The sequence below is a fragment of the Molothrus aeneus genome, chromosome 23 (assembly GCF_037042795.1).
Source record: "Molothrus aeneus isolate 106 chromosome 23, BPBGC_Maene_1.0, whole genome shotgun sequence".
Taxonomy (NCBI): Eukaryota; Metazoa; Chordata; class Aves; order Passeriformes; family Icteridae; genus Molothrus; species Molothrus aeneus.
In genome coordinates, this window is record NC_089668.1 from 2891259 (window position 1) to 2917972 (window position 26714).

The following is a 26714-nucleotide window of genomic DNA, read 5'->3' on the forward strand; positions in this document are numbered from 1 at the left end:
TGCCCTGGACAGCTTGTCTTACGGAGCACTGAACCGAGCAGGACCTGAGAATTCACTGCAGGGTGATGATCATGATTATTTTCTGAACTCTGGGGATCTTGCAGGCATACCTGTTGTTGCGAGTGACAACGAAGATGATCAGAATTTCACTCCAAAAGACACTCTTTCTTCAGCAATTCATGATGAAGATCATCTGGAAGAGGGCAAGAGAGTTCCAGATCATGAACTGGACAGTGAAAAAGAAATTCAGGTTCAGAATGCAATCCAGAAGGATCTCACTTCCCCCTTTGAGCAGGGCCCCGTATTTAAATCACTTCGAAAAGATTTTAGCAGAACACGAGATAATGGCAAAGAGACTTTTTCAGCAAAGGACAAGAATAGAGAAGGACATTTTCAAGAACGTGAAAAACGGTCGGAAAAAATCCCTAAAGATATGGATTCTAGATTGAAAAGCAGTTTTCTTGACAAAGCAGGTAACTGTTGCCATCATAGACCTGGCTGCCCAGCAAAGAGGAAGAAAGAATTAGAAAGAAATCAGCAGTAGGGCTAATTTTTAAAAACATCACCTTGTTGAAGAGAACAGGCAGAGCTGTGTGTAGGGGAGCATTTTATGAAGAATCCTGCAATCCAATGAACTCTGTCTTAGGAGGAGGATTTGCAAAGGGCTTGGCAGTGTCAGGGAGGTCTCATCCTCCACAGCTTGTTACAGAGCCTCAACATAACCTTTGTTGTTGTGGTTTCCTAAACCAAGCTAGGTGACAATTCAAGCTTCCTTTTGGTTTTTCTCACTGTTTTTTATAGACCATGGAGCTTCTTAAAAGAAAAGGTGATGAAGTTTAGGTTAAGTTGATGGCCACTAAAGATTTTTTGAGCAAAGCACCAATTCTTCACTAGTGCCTAGGCATTTAAAGCAGTGTGGATTTGATAGTATCAGGGAAAGGCTTGCTAGAAAGGAGTTAGTGTCTGCAGGAACTAAGCCAGAACATAGCTTGAAATCTGCTTTTCCTGGGAGACTGCTCCCCTTCTTCCTCAAATACTTGTGTCTTGGACTTCATCCAGCCAACATGGAAAGAACCAAAGATGCCTAAAATCCCTTTCTCATTTGACAGTCTCCATAATCTTGCTGCCCACACACTTATTTTTGTCTTCTCAAGCTCTGAAAGTTACAGCAGAGCAGTGAATGAAGGAGTTAAGAATAACCAAGCAGGACCACATGGTTTAATCTTATTCAGCAGAGGGAGGGTGAGCCAGCACGTGAGGCACTCCTGGCTGCTTGTTCACATTCACAGCTTCTAGTTCTGAGGTTTAAACTTTAAATGTTCAGCAACAGCATCTTCAAATCAGTGCTTCCAGGTGGCACCAATGATAGAGAAGCAATAAAAATATCTTGTAAAATAAATTTACAGATGTATCTCTACTTGTACCTTCAGTTAGAAGTCAAGGGAAGAATGTTTCTGTACATAGGATGTATTTCAGAAAGTTGTAAACACCTACAGTTAAAAGATCAGGTAAAGTAGTCAGTAGTTGAAACCAGAATGATAAATGCTCTTGGTAGCATCCAGCATCTAGGCAAATCCAAAGTTTTTAAATGATATGTTCTAAAAAAGCAGAAGATGCTATTTCCTGAGAAGAGGGGAAAAGGCAAAAGAACAGAACAGCAAAGGAAAAGCTGGAAGATGTTGCTCTGAAAAGTATTTTCTGATTTAAATGTCAAAACAGGGGAATTCAAAACCTGCTGAGGTGTGGAAAATTCTGAGTGAAGAATTTGCATTGGAAGTTTGCAACTATTTTGCTGGAATGGGAAAATAATGATCCAATAGAATAATTAAAAAAGAGTCAATTCTCTTTAGGGATTACCACCTTCCCTACAGGGAGGAGAAAGGGAGTAGTTTAATAGTGGTGAGGTGCTGTCAGACACTGGGGTTGGGGAGCAGGATGAGACTCTGATAGTTTTAAAGGAAATGCATTGGAACCTGTATTCATTTCTATTTAATGTATATGTTTTCCTCAGTTCATAATCAAGTAGAAGAAACATTACGGACGCAGTTAGCGCCACAAACTCCAGAAACTAACTTCAGGGTAAGCTATAGATCTTTCAACCACTTTTGCAAGTGCAGCAATATGCTGGAATAATTCAAAATACGTATTTTGTATTTGAGTGTAAATTTGAGTGTTAAGGAAACTGATCTTCTGACTCTTAGACATCTTTGCTACTTAAACAGTACATATAATTTTGTAAAATTTTCCTGAGCCTCTCTTTGGATTGAGGATTCTTTTGGTAGCCACTTTCCTGTTCAGCATGATTGGAGTGACCAGTGAGCCGAACCTACAGCTGGATGCATCCACCTGACCTGCTACTTTTTTTTCCACATGAGCCAGGGAACAGCTGTATCCACAGGAGACACTCCCAAACAACCAACTTACAGAGCTGGGTGTCTTCTGCTTGGGCCAGAGGAGTGGAAAGCATTGGGGGTGGGATGAGAGAGGGGGCTGCAGGGAGGTTGAGGCAGCAGCTGCTGCCCAGCATTTCTCCCACCTTGGCAGGACCCAAATCTCTTGGTCTGCAACACAAACTCCCCTTGGCAGCAGCCCAACTCCTCATGGCAGATGCAGGAGGGTGAATTCTTTTTCATATTATTGTTTCAGGAGTCTAGCTACCTATTTTCTAGTAAGGAATCTATTGGACAAGAGCTGGGGAATTCCTTTGCACCAAATATTAGAATTAAGAAGGAGCCTTTGGATGACGAATATGCTAAAGCTATGGCCCCACAGCAGGGACTATTAGACAAAATTAAAGATGAACCTGGTAATTCTGAGGTAAGTTTCCCATTGCATTTCTCATTTTGGTCTGACAGCTGACCGCTTAAGCTGAACGAAAATTCAGCCATTTATTTGGTTTGTTGACCGAAATTTAACTTGAAGAATATAGTTTAGTTGAAGGATTTTTCCCTCTTACACTACTATGAAAAAAATTACCCACCCCCCCCCTCAACTTTTTGATGTCTTGTTACCTTGTCTCTGAAAATGTTTTTCTTTTCAGTTAGAAACAAAGCCAAGTGCTCTAAAGCTTCTGTAACTAAATCTGTGGCAACATAGACACTTTACCTAACTAGGAAATAAACTGTAAATCACATTTTGTTAAATAACTTATGAGTGCTCATAATTAGAGATATTAATTAAAGCAGCTATTGCTGCTACTTCCTTCTTAAAAGCTGCCTTTGCAAGCACAGTAGTTTGTTCCTGTTTTAAATTAGCACTTAAAGGACTTAGCAAAATATTTAAGTACTTACACATCAGTGAAGTCAATTTAAGTATGCGTTTAAGTGACTTTCTTATTCAAGACTGACACTTTTTGTGGTGATACAGGTAAAACTCAGCAATTGCAATCTGGAGAAGGTCTGACCCGTGGATTGGGCAGTGCTGGGGCCAGGGTTGCTGAGCTCCAGCCAACCTCTGTGCCACTGGTTTGCTGTGTGACACCAGGGGAACGAGCTGTGCTGCAATTCCTGTCTCCTCACTGCTCATATCTGGGTTACATGTCAGATTTTATATGTGAAAGGTGTGCAAAACTTCCCAAAATGATGCATCCCTTTGCACCAACACATGAGTGTTGGTGTTCCTGTGTAGGTGTTAGTTTTTAGCATCAGTCTTTGTCCTTCTGCTGAACCTCCTCTGCTCTCTGGGCCTGTCTTCCCAGCACTTTTTCTTCTTTTCCCATAATACTCTCAATTTAATAAGTAAAATATTTGCAACTTCAGATTTTACTGTCCTTCTGATTTGTTCAGTCTCTGTGGGATTGTTTGGGTTTATTTTTCCTTGAACCTGTAGAATGTCAAACCACGTGTAGATTAGTTAAATCTGTCTCTTCTTTTGTCCTCCCAAGATGGCATCTGCTGTGTGGATTTGTGTGGAATGCAAGGCGAGATGTCTGTGGTTATCAAAGATCATATTAATAAGTAAAAATGAAGACTTGAAGAATTTAAATGTCAAATATCGTATGGTTCAAAAAATTCCTTCCTGGAGTAAAATCCTGTGATTATCAACTCTGCCTGATACTGGAAAAGTAGGAGAACTGAGTTCATTTTGTTTTGCTTTAGATTGGAATTTCTATGGGGGGGATTTTATGGATTTTTTTTAATATATCCTGAAAGATAAGAGCATTTCTTGCTGTAACCAATAGTTGGAGCTGAAAGTTTTTGGCTTTCAGCACTGTTAAGCTGCTGTGAAACTGCTTGATCATGCACAGTTGATGTCAGGATTTGCCTCCATTTCTTTTCCTGCTCTTGACTAATGATACAATTACAGTTAAAGTGCTTTAAAAACTATATGTCTGCAAATGATTAATTTTTCAATAATAATAATAAAAATGGTGCTTAAGAATCTCATCACAGCATGCCCATACCCAGCTTTGAGCTTCTCAACGTGAGATTTGATTGTTTGAGTCTGATGGTTCACATGGTCAAGGAATACCACTGCCTGTCTCCTGGGAAACATGTTGAGAAATAGTTTGCTTGTCTAGCATAGAAACTTCCAGTTTTCCCACAGGAGTGAGAGGAGTGCTCAGTTTGGGCATGTGCTCAGTGGAGGTTGTTGTGGGATTTTGGGAGCTGGCAGAAGCTGGGGGAGCCTCTCACTGCCACTGGGAAGGGAGAGCTTCCTTTTGCTTAGTGATTCTGAATTGGTTTCCCTGGCAGCCAGGCAGCAACTGTGAATTTAGCTCAGTCATAACATGACATCATGCCTCACTACTCCCAAACGACTGGAAGTAGGCTAAATCTTATCATCTCTGGAGTTCCAAGAGATTATGTTATTCAGCCTATTAAGATTTCCATGTGGAGTGTTCCAAGCTGCTTTCTGGCTCAGATTTCTGGGGAGAGCAGGGGCAGGAAGTGTGCTGGCAGTGGGAATAGCTGCTGGGGACTCAGCCAGTCATTTCTAGCATGTCAGCTATTCCAGCAGCAGCTGTCCAGGGATTTTCTCATCCTGTACCAAATGTGAGGTGATTCCCCTCGTGCTGGAGCTGGGACTGTGATGGTCCAGCCTTGGTCTGCTGTAAAGCTTCACCTTAGGCTGCTCCAAGGTCCTAACTCCTGGTTAAAACAGAACTCTCCCCTACGAGGTCCCAGCTCTATTTCATTGCTATCCTCCTTTATGTGAAGATAAAACTTCTTTCCCAGAACAGGGGCAAGGCAAAAGCACTTCCAGCTGGAAAGTTGGAATGGGAAGCAGAGATTTCCTTAAGCTTTGGCTGAATTCTGAGCTGTCTTGGAGTGCAGCTGGAGAAGGGGATGCACCAGGCAGCCCACCTGTGCATTTGTGCCCCCTCAGGTGTGGTTTGCTGTGGAGCTCTGAGCAGGAGCTGTGTGTGCTGCTCACCTGTCACCCAGCCTTTGGAGCAGGCTTAGGACACCCACTCTTCCCTGAGGTTCAATGCAGCATTGTGAAAGAATGGAATCATGTGACCTGTTATTACATGTGTGTATTTGTTCTCCTTTTCCTTTTCCTTTGTTTTAGGAGTACGGCCAACAGCCAAAATCTCAGGAAGGGGAGCTGAAAATCAGTGCTGTATTTTCAGTCAGTGGCAATCCTCTTGGTAAGGAACAGGCAAGAATAATTTCATTTAAATCTGTAAAATGTGTCACCTTTGCAAATAGTCTTGCAGGTCACTCTGCCTTTCATTCGCTGTGTCTGATCCCAGTAGGAATGAAGAACTAGTTTGGTTTAGAGAGAATGAAATTGAGATTAAAAATAATAGTGGTTTTGAGGCATAGGAAAATTGAATGTGAAATGCATAGGAGAACTGAATATGTTAAATAGTCTTAAGCTGAAGGAGGGCTGATTTAGATTAGATCTTAGAAAACAATTGTTCCCCTGTGAAAGTAGAGAGAACCTGGCATAGGTTGCCCAGAGCAGCAGTGTCTGCCCCTGGATCCCTGGAAATGTCCAAGGCCAGGTTGGACAATGGGGCTTGGAGCAACTTGGGGTAGTGGAAGGTGTTCCTGCTCCTGTCAGGGGGTGGAATGGCATGAACTATAAATTCCCTTCCCACCTAAACCATTCTATGATTCCATGAAAGGGACGTTAGAAGTGCATTCTCCATCTTCAGAGTAGTTATAAAAATCTGCTATGCAGAAAACCAGCACAGGGCATGTATTTGTGGAGAGTTCATCTGCTATTTGATTCTCCCCTAGACCCTGACAACCCAAATAAAGCTATGAGCCTTGTGCCTGCCCCTACACACCAGTGAGTTCTTTGTACTGGATCTGTAACACTGACTCTGTGTTTTCTCTGTGTGGTTTTCTTTTTAGTTCCACAGCTGTCATCAGGTTTCCAGCCTGCTGTGGCATCCTCTGGCATGAGTAAAATGCTACCCTCAGTTCCAAGCACAGCTGTTCGGGTTTCCTGTTCTGGCTGTAAAAAAATCCTGCAGAAGGGGCAAACTGCCTACCAGAGGAAAGGCTCAACCCAGCTCTTCTGCTCCACACTGTGCCTCACTGGATACACCATTCCAGCTTCTCGCCCACCAGCTTCTACCAAGAAAACCTGCTCGAGCTGCTCAAAGTAGGACAGTGCTTTCATTTGTTCTACTAATAATTGATATTCAAGCAGATAATGAAAGGCTTCAGTTCTGTTCTTGTGCCCCTTGCTGTGTTGGTAGTGCTGCTCCTCTTATGCTTCCCTTCAAAAATTGGTGGCTGATGCTGTTCTTTGTTAATTGGTCTGTCTGCTTGCAGTTCCATTTCCTTAACTGGGTTTTACACACACATAGATTTAAAAGCCTCTGTTGTGCAGAATGCATCTTCTCTTTTTTTATATTTAAATGAGCCAAATATGAAAAACTGTGTTTCAAAAGGTCCAGCATCTGCCTGCCATTTCAAAATGTCATTTCACTCTCAAAATTACTAACAAGAGTACATTTTCAAAAAGTATTTTATGCATTATTTCTTCTAAAGAAAAACAGATTTATGAATCCCTAAAATAAACTAAAACATGGGTGAGTTAATGTATTCAAGGTTTCAATTAAATGGATCCATCCTCTCCTGGAGAATGTTTAGTCTCCAGAATAAGCAAGAACAGCAAGTTGACATGAAACTCCCATTAATCTTTTATCTCTGTGTTTGTTTTTCTTTTTCCACAGAGAAATTCTAAATCCAAAGGACGTAATCACTGCCCAGTTTGACAACACAGACTTCAGTAAGGATTTCTGCAGCCAGTCTTGTCTGTCCACATATGAACTGAAAAGGAAACCCATTGTCACTATCCACACCAACAGCATTTCCAGCAAGTGCAGCATGTGCCAGAAGAATGCAGTGGTAAATTTCCATTTTCCTTGTTTAAATTTCTTTAGCTCAGCACAGCTTGCTGGCTCAGAGATGACCAGACATATTCTTCCTGTCCTTGCTGTATGTTCCTTTTCTTGCAGATCAGGCACGAGGTGAATTACCAGAACGTGGTGCACAAGCTCTGCAGCGACGCCTGTTTCTCCCAGTTCCGCTCAGCCAACAACCTGACCATGAACTGCTGTGAATATTGTGGGGGATACTGCTACAGTGGCTCTGGCCAGTGTCACGTCCTGCAGATAGAGGGACAGTCCAAAAAATTCTGCAGTTCCATCTGTGTGACAGGTTACAAGCAGGTATATGTGATGGGACAAGGGGGAATGGATTCCCACTGCCAGAGGGCAGGCTTAGATGGACATTGGGAAGAAATTCCAGGCTTAGATGGACATTGGGAAGAAATTCCAGGCTTAGATGGACATTGGGAAAAAATCCTTCTCTGTGAGGGTGGGGAAACCCTGGAACAGTCTGCCCTGAGAAGCTGCTCCATCCCTGGAAGTGTCCAAACTCAGGTTGGACAGGGCTTGGAGCAACCTGGGGTAGTGAAAAGTGTCCCTGTCCATGGCAGGGAGTGGAACAGGATGGGCTTTAAGGTCCCTTCCAACCCAAAACATTCTGGGATTCCATGATTTCTGTATTTGGACAAAATACTAAAAATAGAATCCATCTAATTTTTATTAGATTTTAAGTGTTTTAAGAAACACCCTTTTTACTGTTTGATTATTTCAGTTACTATATTGGTTTAAGGTAACTGCTTTTGTCATTTCAAGAATAACAGAATCATTAAGGTTGGAAAAGCCCTCCAAGATCATCAAGTCCATCCTTCAACCAAATACCAATGTCCACTAAACCATATCACAAAGTGTCACAGGTCAGAGTGGGTTTTGAACACATCCAGGAATGATAATTTGCTGCTCAATCTTTGCCCACATGTGTTGCTCTGGTTTTTTGTCACTACTGGACCAGCTACCAGACAATTCCAGTGTGGGAGAACACACAGTGGGATCACTCAGCAGCAGCCTCCTGTGGCTGTTTTCAGCCTTGAGATGCTCCTTAAAGAGTATTCTTTATTAAATTGTAGCCCTTGAATTAAATGGAAAGGAAAAGTAATAATTAGTTGATAATTATGATTTTAACTTTTAAACTTTCCATATTTATTTTTTATTATTGAAGACCTGAGCATTTAAGAGAACCTTAATTTATTATAATAGCTCAATTATTCTTGAATTATTTATTCTGAAGCAATTACTTTAGGAAAAAATTGCCCTCTGATAACAGAATGGAACTTCATTTTATGACTCGACTCTGCTGTCCCATTATCCAGGCCACTTAGGTCAAGAAAGGCCTAATGAATTGAAAAAAAAAATTATGGTAAATGTATTTCATCTAGAAAATTGCCTTCAGAATTAGTTGTCCTCTGAAACAAATCTGGAGATAAAATTAAATAAGCTGGAAACATTTTCATGCTGCTTTTATGTCACACATCAAAACCCCATATGTGATAATTCTCTTGAAAATACAGTATGTTCAAAGCTTATAAGGTTAAGTCATATCTATTTTTAATTGATTTTTAAACAGTATTCAGCTCAATTGTCAGGTACATTCTGATAATTTCTGGAGGTTTGTGGGTGTTTTAAAATCCCTAAAAGCTTGTATTCTGTTCTGTCCTGTGAAGAGCTGGAATAGCTGGTGATAGAACAAAGTGCATTTTTAAGGCTGTCATATTAAAATAATCTGGTGCACTAATTCTCAAAGTTTTTTCCAAACTTAAAGACCTTAAAAAAACCTTAAACACAGAAAATGTGTCTATGAAAATCAGGCTTTTTCCTGTGTCTCTCTTCAAAAGAAGTTTGTAGACCGCACACTGAAAACTGTGATTATTACTAGAATAAGGATCTCTTTCCCATTTTGCTATCAAACATCATCAGGGGACCTGCTTCTCCCTGTTCCTTGTTTTCTCATCTCTTCAGTGGGAATATTGTTTATCTACAGAGCTGATGCATTAAAAACCATAAGCAAAATGTCAATCCCCTCAGCAAGATGTTGGAAGTTGTCTGGTACAAGGTGCTGATCTGTGCTAGTACCTGTAGGAGTGTTTGCAGACAGCCTGGTACTGGTTAAAGTGGCCTGGGAAGGTGCTCAAACCACAGCTCAGATCAATGAATCTGCACCAAAAATAGCACAGCTAGAAAACAAGCTCTGTTTCAAGCACACCAGCACGTTTTACAAATATTGTATATGTTAGCGACAATTTCCAGGTTAATAAAAAATGCCAAGTTTCAAATGAATAAGCAATTTCCCTGTTTCCACAGAAGTCAGCTAAAATTACACCCTGCACACTGTGTAAATCTTTGAGATCTTCAGCTGAGATGGTGGAGGGCACAAATAACTTGGGGAAGACGGAACTGTTTTGTTCTGTTAACTGTTTGTCAGCATACAGAGTAAAAATGGTCACTTCTTCAGGTAAGCTTCTCCTTTTACTTCTATAGAAACTTCATTTCCTGTGGCTCATATCCCAGCTTTATTTGTCTTGAAAGTTAAGGCTGATATTCTTTTTTGGGAGGGTGGGAAGTGATTTTTTAAGTGCTGAGATGGGAATGAAAGGGCATTCTATTGTAGATAAATGCAGCAGTGATAGTATAACTATTTCAGTATAACTATTTCAGTTTTGGTTTTAGGGAACTCCACATGATAACCAATCTTAAATCTGTTTTATTTTGGTCTTGCAAGTGCAGCTGGTGGATTTTCCATCTAGACAAACCTCTTGTGTGGACATGTGCCATCCCACTGCTGGGACTCTCCTGGCCCTTGTTCCCTGGGGTGATCAGCTTTATTACCTCTGCCCAATGTTGCATAGAGCTAGCCAAACATTCTCAGCTATTTTTCATGTAAAAATAGGAAAATGCTTACTGACATCCTAGGGATACTGGGAGATTAATTAAATTTCTGGCAAGCAACAGGCACAGCAGCTGCAGTGTCTGCTTCTGAATCTGTGGAAACATCATCGTGGGCTTCTGTCTGTGCCTTGGCTCATCACTCAGACTCTGTTTTTGTATGCACTGTGCAAAATTAGCTGCAATACAACTTGATGTTGCATAAATCACTTTTTCTTCTCTGTTTCACCCTCAGGTGTTCAAGTTCAGTGCAACAGCTGTAAAACCTCAGCAAACCCTCAGTATCACTTGGCTATGTCAGATGGGAGCATACGAAATTTTTGCAGCTACAATTGTGTAGTAGCTTTTCAGGTGTGACATCTAGGATTTCTTCTTAGCTGAATTAACAGAATGCTAAATTGATGGTGGAAATACCCAGGTGTAAGGTGGAACCCTGTAAAGTAAAGCCTATTTCTTTGCTTTCCCACAGAATCTGTTCAACAAGCCTACAGGACTGAACTCCTCAGTAGTGCCCCTGTCTCAGGGCCAGGTCATTGTCAGCATCTCCTCGGGGACAGTCTCAGGCACTGGCACCACCTCAACTGTGTCCCCCAGCTCCACGAGCAGCCCAGCTGCAGCAGGGCTCCAGAGGTTGGCTGCCCAGTGCCAGCAGGTCACCTTTACCCGTTCTGTTGTGAAAATCAAGTGTCAGCACTGTAACAGATCATTTGCCACCAAACCAGAACTGCTTGACTACAAGGTAATAAAGATCAGGGCTTTCAAAGCTCTTTTTTCAGAACAAAAACTCAAAAAATCGTAGTTTATGTGCATTGGTCTGTCAGTACTGCTTTGTTGCTTGCACAGACCTGCTATGAAGGGTTTTGAAACTCATTTGGTTTAACCAATATCAAATTAATACTGATACTATCTCTATAGTCTTAAAACCAGAAAAAAAAGAACTCCAAAAAAAAATCCCAAACCAAACAATTCCCTGTCTAAATAAACACATCCCTGTCTCTTGTACCTTTTAATCCAAGGACAAAGACCATTGGTGAGGGCTTTCTGCAAGAAATTTTGCTTTATTATAAAACTAAATAGGGAGACTCATCTGCCAGTTGCTGATTTCTAAGGGTATAAATACTCTTCTGCGTTTCTATTAACAATTTAAATGTATTATCTGGGATGTGACTCATTCAAACACTGAAACCAAAACATTCTGGCTGTGTTGCAGGGTAAAATGTTCCAGTTCTGTGGGAAGACCTGCTGTGATGAATATAAGAAGAAGGGCAATATGATGGCTTTGTGTGAATACTGCAGGTTTGAGAAAATTATCAAGGAGACAGTGAGAGTCTCAGGCATAGATAAAACATTCTGTAGTGAAGGTAAGAAAGGGCAAAACCCTGCCTCAAAGAAATCAAGTCACAAGTGTTTTGCCTAAAAATTATCAGTAATACTAAAAGAAATCTAATATTTTTAAGTTAGGAATCTGTTTTTTGGGTTTAGGAGCACAGAACCCTGTTCACAATTTACATTTTAATGGTATGTTTCAATGAATTATTAGAGACATCACTTAGTACAGGAATTAGGAGTGCTGAGAGATTTTCATATTGGTATTAAAGAATATTTTTGCTGTTTTCTTTTAGTTTGTAAACTGCTCTATAAACACGACTTGTCCAAGCGCTGGGGAAACCACTGTAAAATGTGCAGTTACTGTTTACAAACCTCCCCCAAACTGGTCCAGAATCACTTTGGGGGGAAAACAGAAGAATTTTGCTCAGAGGAGTGCATGTCTAAATTCACTGTTTTGTTTTACCAGGTAAGCTATATTCTCACATCCTCTAGGTTTTTATACCTGTACCCCTTGTTGGTGTTTCCAAATGTATTCAATTTCTCCCTCACTCTGTTTTCCTAGATGGCAAAGTGTGATGGTTGTAAGAGACAAGGTAAACTCAACGAGTCCATCAAATGGCAAGGGGAGATGAAGCATTTTTGCAATCTGCTTTGTATTCTGTTGTTCTGTAAACAGCAAGGTGCTCCTGACCCTCCAGTCCCAAACAACACAGGTAAAGCAGCCTGGGGATGGTGTTGCCTTTTGATGTGTGGGGTAGTGAGATGGATGTTTATCTGCAAATTCACTTCAGTGAATTCTTTAAGATCTGTCTTCTCCTGGGGAGCTTTTCTGTTGCTGCTGAGTGGGCTCTGGTTTAGATCACTCTTACTCGAGACCATTTCAAACTTCTGTAGGTGTGAAATGCAATTGCTTTGTGTACCAAACAAGTTTTAAAGAAGATGAAGCAAAAACACTTGCTTTCAGTCACTTTCATGAAACAAAAACCTGCTTCATTGGGGTAAACTCTGCTGATATTTAGTGCAGACATGTTTAATATCTAGCTCATCTTCATAATACCAAGAAGATATGGTAGAATGTTAATATTATTTTAACAATCAAGTGGTGAAATTAATAGGCTTAGTGGTTTTAAATACAGACTCCTATATATGCACTTAAACCAGCCACTTCTGTGCAGTCTGTAGGCATATGAAGACTTCCCATTTTGTGTCATTAAGTGTTTATTCTTGGGAATTATCAATCCCAAAGTGTACAAGTGCTGTAGCTGTTTCCTTGAGCAGGTGGAACGAGAATAAGGGTAGGAATGAAGCCCACAGGAACAGGAACTATGAATTTCTGTAGAGACACAAAGAGATGAAAGGCCCTCAAAGATAGGAAGGGAAAGGGAAAGAAAAAGCAGGAATATCACTGATCCTAAAGAGGGGCATAATTTCCCACTGAATGGCTGCAAGAGTAGGATACCCAAAACCAATAAATATTAACTGGCAGTTTTTAGGCCATGGTGCACATTGTTTGAATTTGGTGCAGTCTGCTGCTGACATTGGTGGGTGCTCTTTTCCCTTCTTGCTTGATTTGCTTGTGGAAGTAGCTCCTGTTTAAACTGAAATGCTGCAACTCGACACCTACATCCCCTTCTCACACAGCAGCCTCTTTCACCTGGAGACAGATCTGAAGGGTGGGTGTTGTTTCAGAAATGCTTTTTTTCTCAATTATCTTACTGCTTATTCTCATTTTCTTCTGTCCACTGTGTCCAGCAAACCTTTCCATGGCACCAGCCTCCTCCTCAGGCCCTCCTTCTTTAAGAAAGGACTCAACCCCTGTCATAGCAAACGTGGTGTCCCTTGCAAGCACCCCAGCTGCCCAGCCTACTGTTAACTCCAACAATGTTTTACAGGGTAAGGCAGCTGAATACCATGCCTGTACTTTTACATCTCTATTCCTGAACATTTATATTTGCTCAGGGATTTTACTGAGAACAACGGCCACTTCTTCATTATGCTTCACATCACTGCAGATGATTGCTTTTGTCCTTCCTTTATCTAGGGATAAATAATGACTTAAATTTATGTACATACATCAGGGAATGAGTTTTAATTGGAATTCTTTTTCTTGACCTTGGCAGAATATGGATTGTTGTTCTTGATGATAAGTAGACATGTTATTTTATGGGTTTTTTTTTTTCCTTCACAGGTGCAGTCCCTACCGTGACAGCAAAAACAATAGGAGATGTAAGTTTTACAAGACTTTTTTCAGTTTTCAGATTGTATCAATAGCAAGTAAATTATCCAAGAATTTGGCACAATCATTTTGTAACTAATTTTTTATGAGGATTAAAAATTCATCCAGCTTGCAGATGCTTTTTTTAAAAATTGATAGAACTTAGATGGTACAAAAGCCTTGTGTCCACTGACAGATTTGATATTTTAAGGCAAAGCTTAAGATTGTAGCTCTTGAGGTGTCTGTGGTTCCCAAGTAATTCATGTGTGGTTTCTGCACTTGAGGCTGCCTTTTGTGCTCATAAATGGGATAGAATAGCAAAAGGACCAGCCTGGGCTGCTGGGACTGACATGACCAAGCTCCTGCAGCTTCATTTTCCTTCCCCACCCCCTGGCAGTGTGGTACAGAGCTGTGGGGAGCCCCTGTCACCACTTATCTGGGGATAACTCTGAGAGTCCCTGTTCCTGAGCCCTTTGAGGTATGTGGTGTAACATCTTGCAACTCTCCTAAAATCAGAGATGCTTTTATGTAGCTTTAGGTTCTGGAAGACTGACAGCTTTGCTTTTAGCTGGAGTGTCACTTATGAATTAGAGTATGAGTTTTCCCTCTTGAAATAGATCCTATTATTTGAATGCATGACTGAAAATTACAGTTAGCAGGACATTAGTACAAGCATGAATAGTCAGTCTGTGTGTATCAGGAAATGATACTGCTGCTGCCAGCATTGCTGTTCCTTTTTAACATTTATTTGTTTTCAGTGGTTTCACATTAGTTTGCTCAGTTTTATCGGTGTCTGTATCAGCCAGACTTTTAGTCATCAAAAGTATCTTAACATAATTCCTCTTTATATCTCTGCCATCAGTAAAATTCCAAGGTCAAAAGTTTATAGCAGTTATTTGACGACAGAAACCAAATATTCTTGCAGATTTGTTCACTGCACTGTTAACAAAATAAGCTTTATTTGCAAAATTAGCTTTAAACAACATTATTGTTGAATCAAATTAAATTAAGATGGAGACCAGAAAGCACCAAATAAGCAAGCTTATTTTGCAGTAGTTTTTAAATGATCATTTTTATCAGCAAATACAGTTTTAAATTGTTCAGCTTCCCCTAGTATAGAACAAACTCTCGTCTTATGTTATCTTTCAAACCAATACTGACTCGACCCTCGTTTGTGTTTTCCAAACAGGCAAGTACCCAGACAGATGCCCTAAAGCTCCCATCATCAAAACCACCCAGGCTTCTGAAAAACAAAGCTTTATTGTGTAAGCCCATCACCCAGACTAAGGCCACCTCCTGCAAACCTCACACACAAAACAAAGAATGCCAGACAGGTGGGTGTGTGATCTCCTACCCCTGTTGGAATTGTCTGTACTGCAGTTGAGAGAGTAATACATGATTTATGTAACAGAGAGTATTTTTGAATGTATAATTAAACCTTAACTAGTTTTCAGGTTGTTGTATGGTATTTTCCAACAATTTTTTGTCTGTTCTGTTTTTGGTACAACAGAAGGAGAAGAAGCACCTGCTCAACCCCGGATCATTGTGGTACCTGTTCCTGTACCAGTGTTTGTGCCAGTGCCCCTCCACCTCTACACCCAGTACACACCAGTTCCCCTGGGGATGCCAGTACCTGTAAGTTATGCTGCAGCTCACCACTGAAGGCAGTGGTTTACAGTGCTTGGGTCCAGCACACCCAGCACTGCATCACTGGGTGCTGTGTCTGCTCATGCAAGTGGTATTTGGAGTCCTTGATGCCATTTCCTTCCTTATTACATCATATTTGGTTAAACATCATCACACAAAACTACCAAATTGTAGGGAGAGTACAGAGCTGTCCAGTCTGGAGTTATTTTTAACTTCATTTTAGTAGTCCTAAGATATACATAAGGTTAAATGGGAGTGACCTCCTGAGATGTATTTGCTGTTTCCCTTCACCCCTAAGTATGTTCTGATATTTTCCACATGTTCCATAGGTACCAGTTCCCATGCTCATCCCAACCACCCCGGATAATGCTGATAAGATCATTGAAAATATTCAGGAAAACAAGGAAAAGATTTCCATTAATCCATTTGAAGCTGATCTCCTTCAGATGGCAGAAATGATTGCAGAAGATGCAGAGAGAGAAAAAACACACTCTCATGGTGGTAGGTGGTGATTTTAAAGAGGATATGAAATGCAATGAGGTGAAGGTCTTCTCACCACAGAATTTCCCTTTCCCTCATTCTACAGGCTGATTTGACTTGTGGTGACAGGGACAGGTTACCAGAGGTAGAAACCTCCAGATCAGTACAACATGTGTTAGAAGAGTCAAAATCAAGAAGACAGAGCAGCTGCCTTGAAAGAAAATTTTCCTATCAGGCTTTTTATGGAGGGTGAGGCAGGTCAGAGTTTGTTGGAGAGCAACCAATCCATGTAATGAAAGTGAAACAAGCTGGAAAGATATAAACAAAATATCCTACTGGTCTACAGATGACTCAAATAACAGAGAGGGATGGAAGGAAAAGCAAACCCAAACCTATGTTAGTTGTGATTCCTGTTTCCCCTGCAATAGCATGACCAAGGTAGAAAGCTGCTAGGAGAGCTCCAGTGGAGCAGAAGGCATAGCATGTGTGTTCATGTTATGACCTAATAGATAGGTTCTTGCTGTTCAAAGTATTTTGTATTAGTTGTGCAAACTGTCAGCCATGAGTAGATACAGATTTTCTTCTTTTTCTAAAGGATCTCAAACATCTGAGCACGAGCTCTTCCTGGACCCCAAGATATTTGAGAAAGGTCAGTCAGATTTCTTTATTTTACAAATGGATTTTGATCCTGCTGCATCTTTTCTTGCAAACTCCTGGTTCTGCCTTTCCTGTAGCACATGGTCCCTGTGGTCCCTCTCGTTGCAGACCAGGGCAGCACGTACAGTGGAGATCTGGAATCAGAAGCAGTGTCCACCCCTCACAGCTGGGAGGAGGAGTTGAATCACTACACCTTACGGTCCAATGCCCTGCCAGAACCTGATCCAGAACTCAAGCAGTTCTCCAAAGGTGATGTGGAACAGGATCTGGAGGCAGATTTCCCATCAGGTCGGTGTCATGTGAAGAAAAACTCGTTGTTTTATAAAAGCACACACAGTTTTCTGCATGAACATTGTCCCAGCAGCCTGCTTGTGCATTTTCATCCAGTGACAGTGGATGTTTAAAGCTGCAACAGTTGATCACATCTACAAAATATTACTATTTTTAGAATATTACTGCTGTCTTTAAAGACAGCACTCTGCAGAACCCCTGACAGGAGTAGCAGGAAATTCTGGCTTACCTCTTTTGAATTCATCACTTCTGTGTCCCTGGGTATAACCCATGTGGAGTAGTTGCTAAGATATTTGCCTGAATAAATACACCCACTGTTTGGAGGGCTTTTATGTCCTACTGAGAATTTGCTATCTTTATACAGCACATGCACAGATTGCTAAATTAGTCAAATGTCAGGATTACTTGAATATACAGGTGTGATTGTCAGCTGTAAGGTGTTCCATAGTATCTCAGTGACAGTGACACTTCTACCTGGGCTGAGAAATCATGTGATTAAACTCTTCATGGTGTTGATTTGACTCCAGACTCATTTGACCCTCTCAGTAAAGGACCGGGTTTACATTCACGTTCACGGGCAAGACGGAGACACAGGGATGGCTTCCCCCAGCCAAAAAGAAGGGTAAGGAATGACTTCTGCAACACAAATCCCTTCTGTTTTGAAATAACCACATCATGTGCCCTAATCTAACCACCCATGGATGAGGAGCTGATGAAATGCTGCTTTGTTTGGATGTCTTTGCTTGCCTGTAGGGACGGAAGAAGTCTGTGGTTGCTGTGGAGCCCCGGAGTTTGATGCAGGGCTCCTACCCTGGCTGCTCTGTTTCTGGGATGACCCTAAAATACATGTATGGGGTAAATGCCTGGAAAAACTGGGTCCAATGGAAAAATGCACAGGAGGAACAAGGGGACCTGAAGTTTTCAGGTAAATTTGTCTCTCAGTGGAAACAGAAATACATAGTTGAAGAGCATTTGGCTTGATTCATTGTTCAGGTGAAAATTAGGATTAGATACCACTGAGTTTTGCAATGCCCATTAGCAGAGAATAGATTTTATAGAATTTGGTCTTGCATCTTTCCATGCACTTAAAAATCATAGCTATTACATTCTTAATTGATATGTTTCCTTTAAAAAAAGTCTTTAAAGCACTAGAAATCTCCACATTGCCTTCCTTTGCATGCAGTAGTTCTTCATTTGCAGCACAGATGCTTTATGCAGCTGCAGAGCTTTTCTGAGCTATTATAGAACCATGAAATTACAGATCTATCAGGCCATAATTCTAAGTTGACAGCACCAACTTGGCCCCATCCATTTTATCTGCAGCTGGCACATTCCCAAAGTATTTGTTGGTCAGCAGAACTGTTTGCTGTAAAAAAATTGTGTCATCCAACATCAAAATCTTCACACCTTATTTCTAGGCTTCACAGCTGGAAAGAAACATTTCAAAAGCCTGCCCATTCTGTGCTGCAACCTGCCTGAAACTTTATTTCTCCTCATGTCTCACAGAGGGGATAGATAACAATGACAATTAAATACAATTTTGTTCATTTTTCCAATGATTATTTTTTTATTTTTTGTTTTTTACAAAAGCCCAGCAGAACTGGGATTTGGCAATGTCTAACTCCCCTTTTCCCTGGTCTCAGATCTTACATCATTGCACTGAGTTTTGTGGGCAAATTTTCAGAGTCAAGCAGAGCATTTAAATTAGGACTAGAATTGAACATAATAAATACTTCTGCAGTTTAAAGAACTAAGCATGATAGGACTTAGATAAGAAAGACCCACAAAGGGAAAAATTCTAGTTAGGATGAGATTTGCCTTTTCATCTCTTACTTGGAATTTTTGTTGTCACTCCATGAGAACAGCTGGGGTTTATTTCCCAGAAGAGGAGTATTCACATGAGTTACTATGTTTCCTTCTTGAGGCCAAAGAAGTAAATATTACAGTCATTTCTAGGAAACTGTGCCCAGAAAGATTCCCTGCTTATTCCCAAACAGGCATTTCTGAGGTGTGGAGCAGCCAAGCCTGGTAGTTTCATTGCAGATTATTTGATCAATCAATTCCTGGTTGTGCTGCTTCCCTTTCCAAACCTGCATGGTCCCACTGAACTCTTCCTTTAAGTGGGATCTGCTGCACTCAACTCATGGTTAGAAATACTCAGGGTCTTTTTCTGATTCTGGAGTGAGTCTCTCTCCCCTGAGTCCAGCTGGAGGAGTGAAATCCATTTATCAGCCTCGAGCTCATTGCAGCCATTGCTGTCCCACATTTTGGGTTCAGCAGACTCCCAAACATTTACATGTCTGGACTCCAAATTCCTGCAACCTCAGTACTCATTGTAACATTTATACTGATTGCACATGCAGCTGGGCTGGCTTTTATTGGCCAAATCATTCAGTTCTCAGCCAACAGATAGGAAGGAGTTCACCATTTAATCATACAGGGTAATTCATGTATGAGACAGGAATTTAGGAGTTTTGCCTACATGAAATAATAAGGAAAGTGGGAAGATTTAATGTGCTGAATTAATTTTTCTGATCATTTCTTTGACCCCAGTTCATCCTGTGAAGCTCAAGGAGGACATTCTCTCATGCACATTTGCTGAGCTGAGTTTTGGTTTGTGCCAGTTTATTCAAGAGGTGCGGAGACCAAACGGAGAAAAATACGACCCTGACAGCATCTTATACTTGTGCCTTGGAATTCAGCAGGTAACTCTGGGATTGGGGCACTGCTGAGAACATACAGAACTGCTCTGGTCACTTATGGGACATCCACAGCCCCACAGAGCAGCTTGGGCTTTCTAGAGGAGGCAAGAATGTCTATTTTTGTGTTTCATTGTTTGCCTTAGTCCTATGTAGGACCCATTTTTCTGGATTTTCTTACGGTCACAGTGACCAAGTTCTTCTGTCCTTTTACAGGACTGTGATGTTGGGGCTGAGTGTTTCTACTCGGACATAAGTACTTGGATTTGGGACTTTTTGGATCATTTTTCATGTTTAGGAAATATTTGCTCCTCAGAAATTCTTGTTTTAAGATGGAATGGTTTAGAGCTAAAATAATTGCACAGAGCTCTTCCAATATAAAACTTGATGTGGAAGAGGTTGCCCAGGAAGGATTCTCAGTGACAAGACAGATACCTCTGGCAATATTTACAGAGAAAATACACTGGGAATAACTGCATTGTAATTAGTGAATACTAAGAACAATGTAGTAAGTCCTTATTACCAGCCTTGCAACAGTAGCACTACAATCTTATAATAATGCTGATTTGTGTTTAAAACTCCATGTTCAGTACATTTCTATTTCCTTTAGAACAGCCTGCTTGGTCCTGTTCTGAAACAGTCATTTTGAGATAAAGAGTCAAAAGCTGTTTTGACATAAAACCTATTTAATTAGACATCAAATTATCTTAATTTTTTTTTCCTTGCTATGCTTGGAGAAAGTATAGAAAGAGTTAAAATTCAAAGTGCCATTGATAAGTTCTCAGAGTATCAGGGATTTTTGTGTCACAGTTTTGACTTATTTATTGATAAAAACTCCTTTTAGAAAACTTTTTTAAACTGCTCCTTGAAAAGTTTAAGGAACTTTTCTTCCTTGGTGCAGCCTCTGTCTCTTGTCAGGAGGTATTAACATGTAAAGTTCATTTCAACAGAAAAATTCTCAATAACTATTCTGGTTTTTATAGGCAGACTCTTTCAAAAATATAAAGAAGAATATGATTTTGCAGAAAACAGCTCTAGAGCTTGAAATATTAACCACAGTTCTTGCTGAGATATTTCCTTTCATACTGGAGTGGTCCCAGTCCCTGCAGAAAATTTGATTTACTGTTTTGCTGGAGATTTCACCAAAGTGTTTGGCCCCATAAGCCACTGGGAGATAAGAAAGGAAAAGAATTTGATGTGCTGTATCTTCTCTACACTGTTATATAATCATAAACTGGTTTTCTTCCTGTTTTTTTCTCTTGCAGTACCTGTTTGAGAATGGTAGAATAGATAACATTTTCACCGAGCCCTATTCCAGGTTTATGATTGAACTTACAAAACTTTTGAAAATCTGGGAACCTACAATTCTTCCAAATGGTAGGACAATGCTTTTGTTTTATGTATCTGATTGGCACAGCTGTATCATAAATTAATGTTTTCTCAGGGCCAGGAAGAGGATGTGATCTGAAGCTCTCACATTAGTCTCCCCTCTCTACACCATGGATTTTATGTCTGTTTCTAGCAGTTAGGATTACAGTTAAATGTATCTTTGCCTCTGGAGAGAAAGGATTTCCATTCTGGCACTCAGCACATTAGTTTTCTTCTTCCCTCAAGTTTTAGCTCTTTTTTTTATACAAGTAGCCAGAATATAATTCTGTATTTGAGATGAGGTACTGCAACATCTGTGTATATTTCCCTATTAGTGCAGGAAATACTCCTGGTGAGTTTGGGGATCACATTAACAAATCATCGGAATCTTGTCTCAAGTCCAAATTAATACTTCCCAAATTCTGCAGATACTTTTATTTGGTTTTCAAGCCTGATTATGTGATTTATAGAGCTGAACACCAGCTCAATGAGCACACAACATCTTTAGAGTATCAGTGAAATTTGAATAATGTTGGCAACTCCACAACTGCCTTTTCATTTAGAAAAATGAACTTTTTATTTCATACAGAAATAATCCAGTTACCTATAGTTTGCTGCTCACTGTGACTTTTTTACAACAAATTTCTTCTAAGCCCCCACGTCTCCCTTTCCTGATTTAGGATAATCTCAATGGGCTATTTATACATAAAATGGGACATTTTAAACTCATACTTCATGTTGTAGGAATTACACGTTGTTGCAGTTGGCTGACTGTGGCTTAATACAGTGAAATTAGAACTTAGTGAGAATCTGCTGGTGTCTGCAGTTCCTTTTTATCCTTCTCCTCAGGTATTGGAAGATCATGCTGTTCCACAGCTTGGTTCTCCCTGCTCCCTCTTACGTTTGTGGATGCAATATTCTGGTTTTATTGGATTACAGTTGCTGATGATAGGTGTGAATTTGATTTGATATATGGTTCATGAATAGAGGTTAGCTGAAAAAGGATTTATATGCATAAATAACTATTTTCTTTTTTCTTTACCCATTCTTTGTAGGTTATATGTTCTCAAGAATTGAAGAGGAACACTTGTGGGAATGTAAGCAGCTGGGTGCATATTCCCCCATCGTTTTGTTGAACACTCTTCTGTTCTTCAACACCAAATATTTCCAACTAAAGAATGTCAGTGAGCACCTGAAACTGTCCTTTGCCCATGTTATGAGGCGCACCCGAACTCTCAAGTATAATACTAAGATGACATATTTACGTTTTTTCCCACCCTTTCAAAAACAAGAGGTAGAATCAGGTGAGTGCTCTCTTATCATTGGTGTTTGGGCAGTCACATTTGTGTGGTGTGAATTACAGAATCAGAGAGTTCTGTGGTTTTGTATTGTCTGCTTCTCTTTTGAAAAGGATTGTGGAGAAATGTGTTCTGCAGTAAGCACAGCTGAGCATATGCTGCTATCCTGAATACATTTGCAGTATTTTCACTGCTTTAAACAGAAATTCTCAAAGAGCCAAGGCACCCAGGAAAAACTTACAAAGGTGTCACAGATTTGGCTGCAAATTTGTTTAAAGTCTTTCATAACATCCTCAACTTGCATAAAGCTCTATTAATACTGCAGGAGTTAAAGGCCTTTCCTGAAGTCCTTTTCTCAGCACTTCACAATCTTGGGTTTTGCAGGTCCAGACCTTTATTGTGCCATTTTAATTCCCATATTTATCCTGGGTCTGTGTGGGGGGCAGCCCCAGTGGAGAACAACAATATGAGGCTTGTACTTAGAGACAAAGATACACAGATTTTTGTTCTCAATGAATTTTGGCACTTGGGAAGGGGAAGTCTTTGTTCCTTTTGGCTTCTTCAGTTCCTAGCTCCAGTGCATTACATGAATTTGTCTTTAATAAGTAAAATTATATCCTCCATATTTTCCTGCTAGTTCTTATGGGTTTTCTAGATGAGGAATGGGCTGTGGACCTGGCCTGTAGGATGTGCAGTCCTTGCCCACACAGCAGATCACACAGGTGACCATGGCTGGATGGTGACACAGGACAGAACCAGTTCAAGGGGTGGGTTTGGGTGATGCAGTCACCACTGGGTGCTGGGCTGAGATGCCAGGCCTTGTTTCTGAAGGTGCTGCTTTTCACTGAACTTCTGTGATGCCATTTTTGTGTATCCAGATAAATTATCAGTCGGCAAGAGGAAACGCAGTGAAGATGAGGAGGTTCCCACAGCAGTGGAAATGGCTGAAAACACAGATAACCCCCTCCGGTGCCCAGTCCGACTCTATGAATTCTACTTATCAAAATGGTGAGTGACAGAACTTGAGTTTTGGTCTGTGTGTAGATTAGAACAGGCATTTGGGCAAGGAGCCCACTCAGACATTCTGTGCCTGTGCTTTCCCAATCCCTCAGTGGGAGCAGAACAGGAATTCCAACAGCAGCGCTGCTCTGAGACCCCCAAACAGCTTTTTATTTTGTTTGTTACTCATGTTGAGTCAAGAGCAGAGTTACAGAGAGAGATGTATTCTTTAAATAAATAAATTCTTTGATATAAATGTGAGACATTACTACAGTGCCCATGGCATTCTCCTCCCCCTTAATTCCCACACACCATCCTTGTTGTGAGGAGATTATAACTAACACCCAAGGAACATCATGTTTCTCGTGAAAGAGTATAGGAGAAGAGTGAATTAGGTAAAACTCCTGATAAATTTTACCTGCTGAGATGTGAGATTAACTTGTGTTTAGGAGTTAGGAAGGAGACTATAGCAAGGACAGAGATATAAATCATTTTTCTCTCCTATTTATATAGAAACTTTACTTAGATCCTTGAGCAGGTGGAAGGTGATGTTCTTCTCTCTTCAAAGGAAATACACATATAAAATGAAACAGCATCTCATTAGTGTCAGCTGAAACTCAGATAAATCATCCTCAGAAATGTATCTGCTGAGCTTACTACAAATGTCCCATTCCTGAGGCAGAGGCAGGCATGCAGCTGTCCAGACTCTTTCTCTCCCTCTTCTTACCTTCCTTGTCTTCACTGGCACATTATTAGAAGCTTTTAGTTGTTCTTGGGTTGGGGAAGCATTTTCCTGTTCCCCATCCTATTTCATAGCTCAGCCTCTGCAGTGGTGTAGGCAGCAGTACAAATTTCCTTTGCTGTTTTGGTGTGATTGTCCCAAAACCAGGCAGGAGGGACTCAGAACCCTACCAGAGCCTGGAGGCTGCCTTGGAGTCAGTCAGGCTTTCAGGCAGATGGGCTCAGCATTGCAGCATGGCCAGGCAAGCTGGGATTTGGTTTTACTCACTCTTAAACACCACCTTAGAATCATTTCGGTTCAAAAAGCCCTCTAAGCTCATCAAATTCAACTGTTCCCTCAGCACTGCCAAGGGCACTGCAACCCATGTCCCCAAGTGCCACATCCACCTGGCTGTTAAATCCCTCCAGGGACAGGGACTCCAGCACTGTCCTGGGCAGAAGGGCCAGGGCTGGACAGCCCTTTCAGTGAAGAAATTTTCACCAATATCCAGTCTAAACCTTGAGGCCATTTCCACTTGTCCACAGTATGCAGCAATTCTGGAATCCCAGAACCAGTTTAACTCAGAAATTGCATGTGAAATGCATTTATCACTCTACCATTAATTGGATGACACTGAAGAACCACTGCTGTAATGAAGTTACTTTGATTTTCTTTGTTTCTTTAAAAGCAATTAATGCTGGGTGACCTGGAAACAACTTAACTGTTCCCTCTTAAGAAGGGGGAGACGGTGTTGCCATGCCAATGTAACTTTGATTTCTTCACTGATTCTCTATTAAACTGTTGGTAAGATTGTAAATGCATCCTAAACTGTGTTCCCTTTGCCTTGGCAGTTCTGAAAGTGTGAAGCAGAGGAGTGATGTGTTCTACCTGCAGCCCGAGCGCTCCTGTGTTCCCAACAGCCCCATATGGTATTCCACATTGCCAATAGACCCAGGAACCTTGGACATCATGTTAACAAGGATTCTTATGGTGAGGGAGGTACACGAAGAACTTGCCAAAGTCAAATCAGAGGACTCTGATATTGAGTTATCAGACTAACTGCAGTGGGGTATTTTCCTTTGAATACACATCAGAAGCACCAAAATGTGAATACGTCCAGCCTTTGGAAAATGTGTATCAAATAAGCCAAGATAACGTCACCTACAGGCAGATTTTGTACCACAGTGGATGTACAAACTGGAACTGGAAGGAAGCAAAGGAAGCAAGCTGTGCAAGCTGCAAATCCCAGCGTCCTGCAGCACCAATCAATCCTCAGAACAAATCCAAGTGGAACTCACCCATTGGATTGGTGCATAAATCCTTTATCTGTTTAGGAATTTTTAAAAGTTGTGAGATATTTTTAAGGAAAATGGTTGTGTAAAATCTACCCTCACACTGGCGGGCATGGAGAGCTAGATTGTGGCTCAGGTGACTTCCCAGCCTGCTGGCTGGCAGCCCTTGCTGCCAAGGAACACGTGGAGATCCTTGAGCTCTTCCAGAGGATACGAGAGAAAGGGGTGAGGTTTAGACAAACAGACACCTTCCGTTATAAATACACCTACACCTACACTTTTATAATTTTTGTTTTTTTGAAAACTGGGATCAAAATGTTAGGAAGGCAGGAGCCACTGATCATCCCAAGGGACAACTCTGGCTGCTCTTAACTGGTCACACAAGACCAGACTCCAGCTCCCGCTCCGGGCTCACACCAACTCTGGCTGTGTTGGAAGAGGTGCTGCAGGTCAAACTTCTGAGTGACCTTTGGGCAATGTCCAGGAGGGGATGTCCTGGGCTCTGTGCAGAATTCCCTTCCCAGCCCAGTAGCTCTGCAGTCTGTCCATATAACCCAGTGAATACTGTGGTGCGTGGAAAGTTTATTTCCCTTAAGGCAGCTTTCCTTTCTCCTCTTTCCCTACTCCTATGGTTTTGATTCTTTTGTAAGGCAAATCTAGAGAGGGCTTTGTCGTTTCAAACAGGAATACACACACACACACACACTCTTTCTCTTTCCACCTTTGCAACACGGGCAGTGTTGTACAAAGGATGCAGTATTACTTCTGACAACAGAACTGTGGTAGAAAATGACCATGTGTGTTTTTATCCCGCCCCACCCAAAGAGATTTAGTCATAGTGTTGGAAATTGAAAGAGATTTTTTTTAAGGCTTGGCTGTTACTGAGTCTTTTGGAAGAGTAAAGCTCCCATGTGGTGTTTAGAGGACAGGACATTATCAGATACTGTCTGTATCTCTGTTTTCTCAAGCTCTAGGTGTGTGTTTCTGATGAGCAGTGGTCACAAATTCATTGGAAACCCAAGCTATTTTTGAAGAGGAGAATTATATGGTTTTTATCTAGTTCTGGTCAGTTATCCATCTTCTGTAACAAGGGTCTGATATTTGAGCTTGTCACTAAAATTTCAAGAGATGAAAATCAACAGCCTTGAATAATATTTCAGGTTTTTTGTTTTGTTTTGGTTGGTCGTTTTTTTTTTATTATTATTTTTTTAGCAGTTACAAAAGTAATTTAACAAAAATAAAATCAAAAAGTAGTCTATTGACGTTGTGTACTCGGTAGTCCTGTCCCTGCCTGTAACAGATTTCACTGATGTATTTTTTAATACAGAAAATTATGTGAAAAGTAAAACCTGCCCCTGATTCTGTCTGACCAAAGCCCATCTGTGTCTGTCATTTGTGAGCAAAGGTTCTGCTTTCTCCATGGCCTGGCAGGGGGAGATGTTTTGGCCACTCCTCAGCACAGGGATGCTCCTGCAGCCTCAGTTCTT

At 40.9% G+C, this 26714-nt stretch overlaps 1 protein-coding gene across 2 annotated transcripts; it reads left to right on the forward strand.

The window, feature by feature from the left end:
* ZMYM4 (zinc finger MYM-type containing 4) lies at positions 1-26601 on the forward strand. Of its 2 annotated transcripts, XM_066564681.1 has the most exons (27): positions 1-473; positions 2012-2079; positions 2647-2817; positions 5515-5593; positions 6309-6561; positions 7139-7313; positions 7424-7636; positions 9650-9800; positions 10467-10582; positions 10701-10970; positions 11442-11592; positions 11854-12026; positions 12123-12273; positions 13313-13453; positions 13749-13786; positions 14965-15109; positions 15286-15410; positions 15752-15923; positions 16498-16551; positions 16668-16847; positions 17378-17472; positions 17604-17775; positions 19404-19555; positions 20815-20926; positions 21973-22221; positions 23094-23223; positions 24787-26601. In XM_066564681.1, exons 1-27 carry the CDS (start codon positions 434-436, stop codon positions 24992-24994), a joined length of 3984 nt encoding a protein of 1327 aa, XP_066420778.1. In that variant the 5' UTR covers positions 1-433; the 3' UTR covers positions 24995-26601. The 2 variants fall into 2 exon arrangements, with proteins under 2 accessions (XP_066420778.1, XP_066420779.1); XM_066564682.1 differs by lacking the exon at positions 2647-2817 and having other exon boundaries at positions 396-473.
* Positions 26602-26714: the final 113 nt, after the last annotated feature.

Bases quoted from the DNA above. Each gene is read 5' to 3' on its own strand.
- ZMYM4 (XM_066564681.1), top strand. From the start codon at position 434: ATGGATTCTAGATTGAAAAGCAGTTTTCTTGACAAAGCAG. The intron at 7,314-7,423 runs GTAAATTTCCAT...CTTTTCTTGCAG, and splicing joins TGTGCCAGAAGAATGCAGTG to ATCAGGCACGAGGTGAATTA. The intron at 12,274-13,312 runs GTAAAGCAGCCT...CACTGTGTCCAG, and splicing joins TCCAGTCCCAAACAACACAG to CAAACCTTTCCATGGCACCA.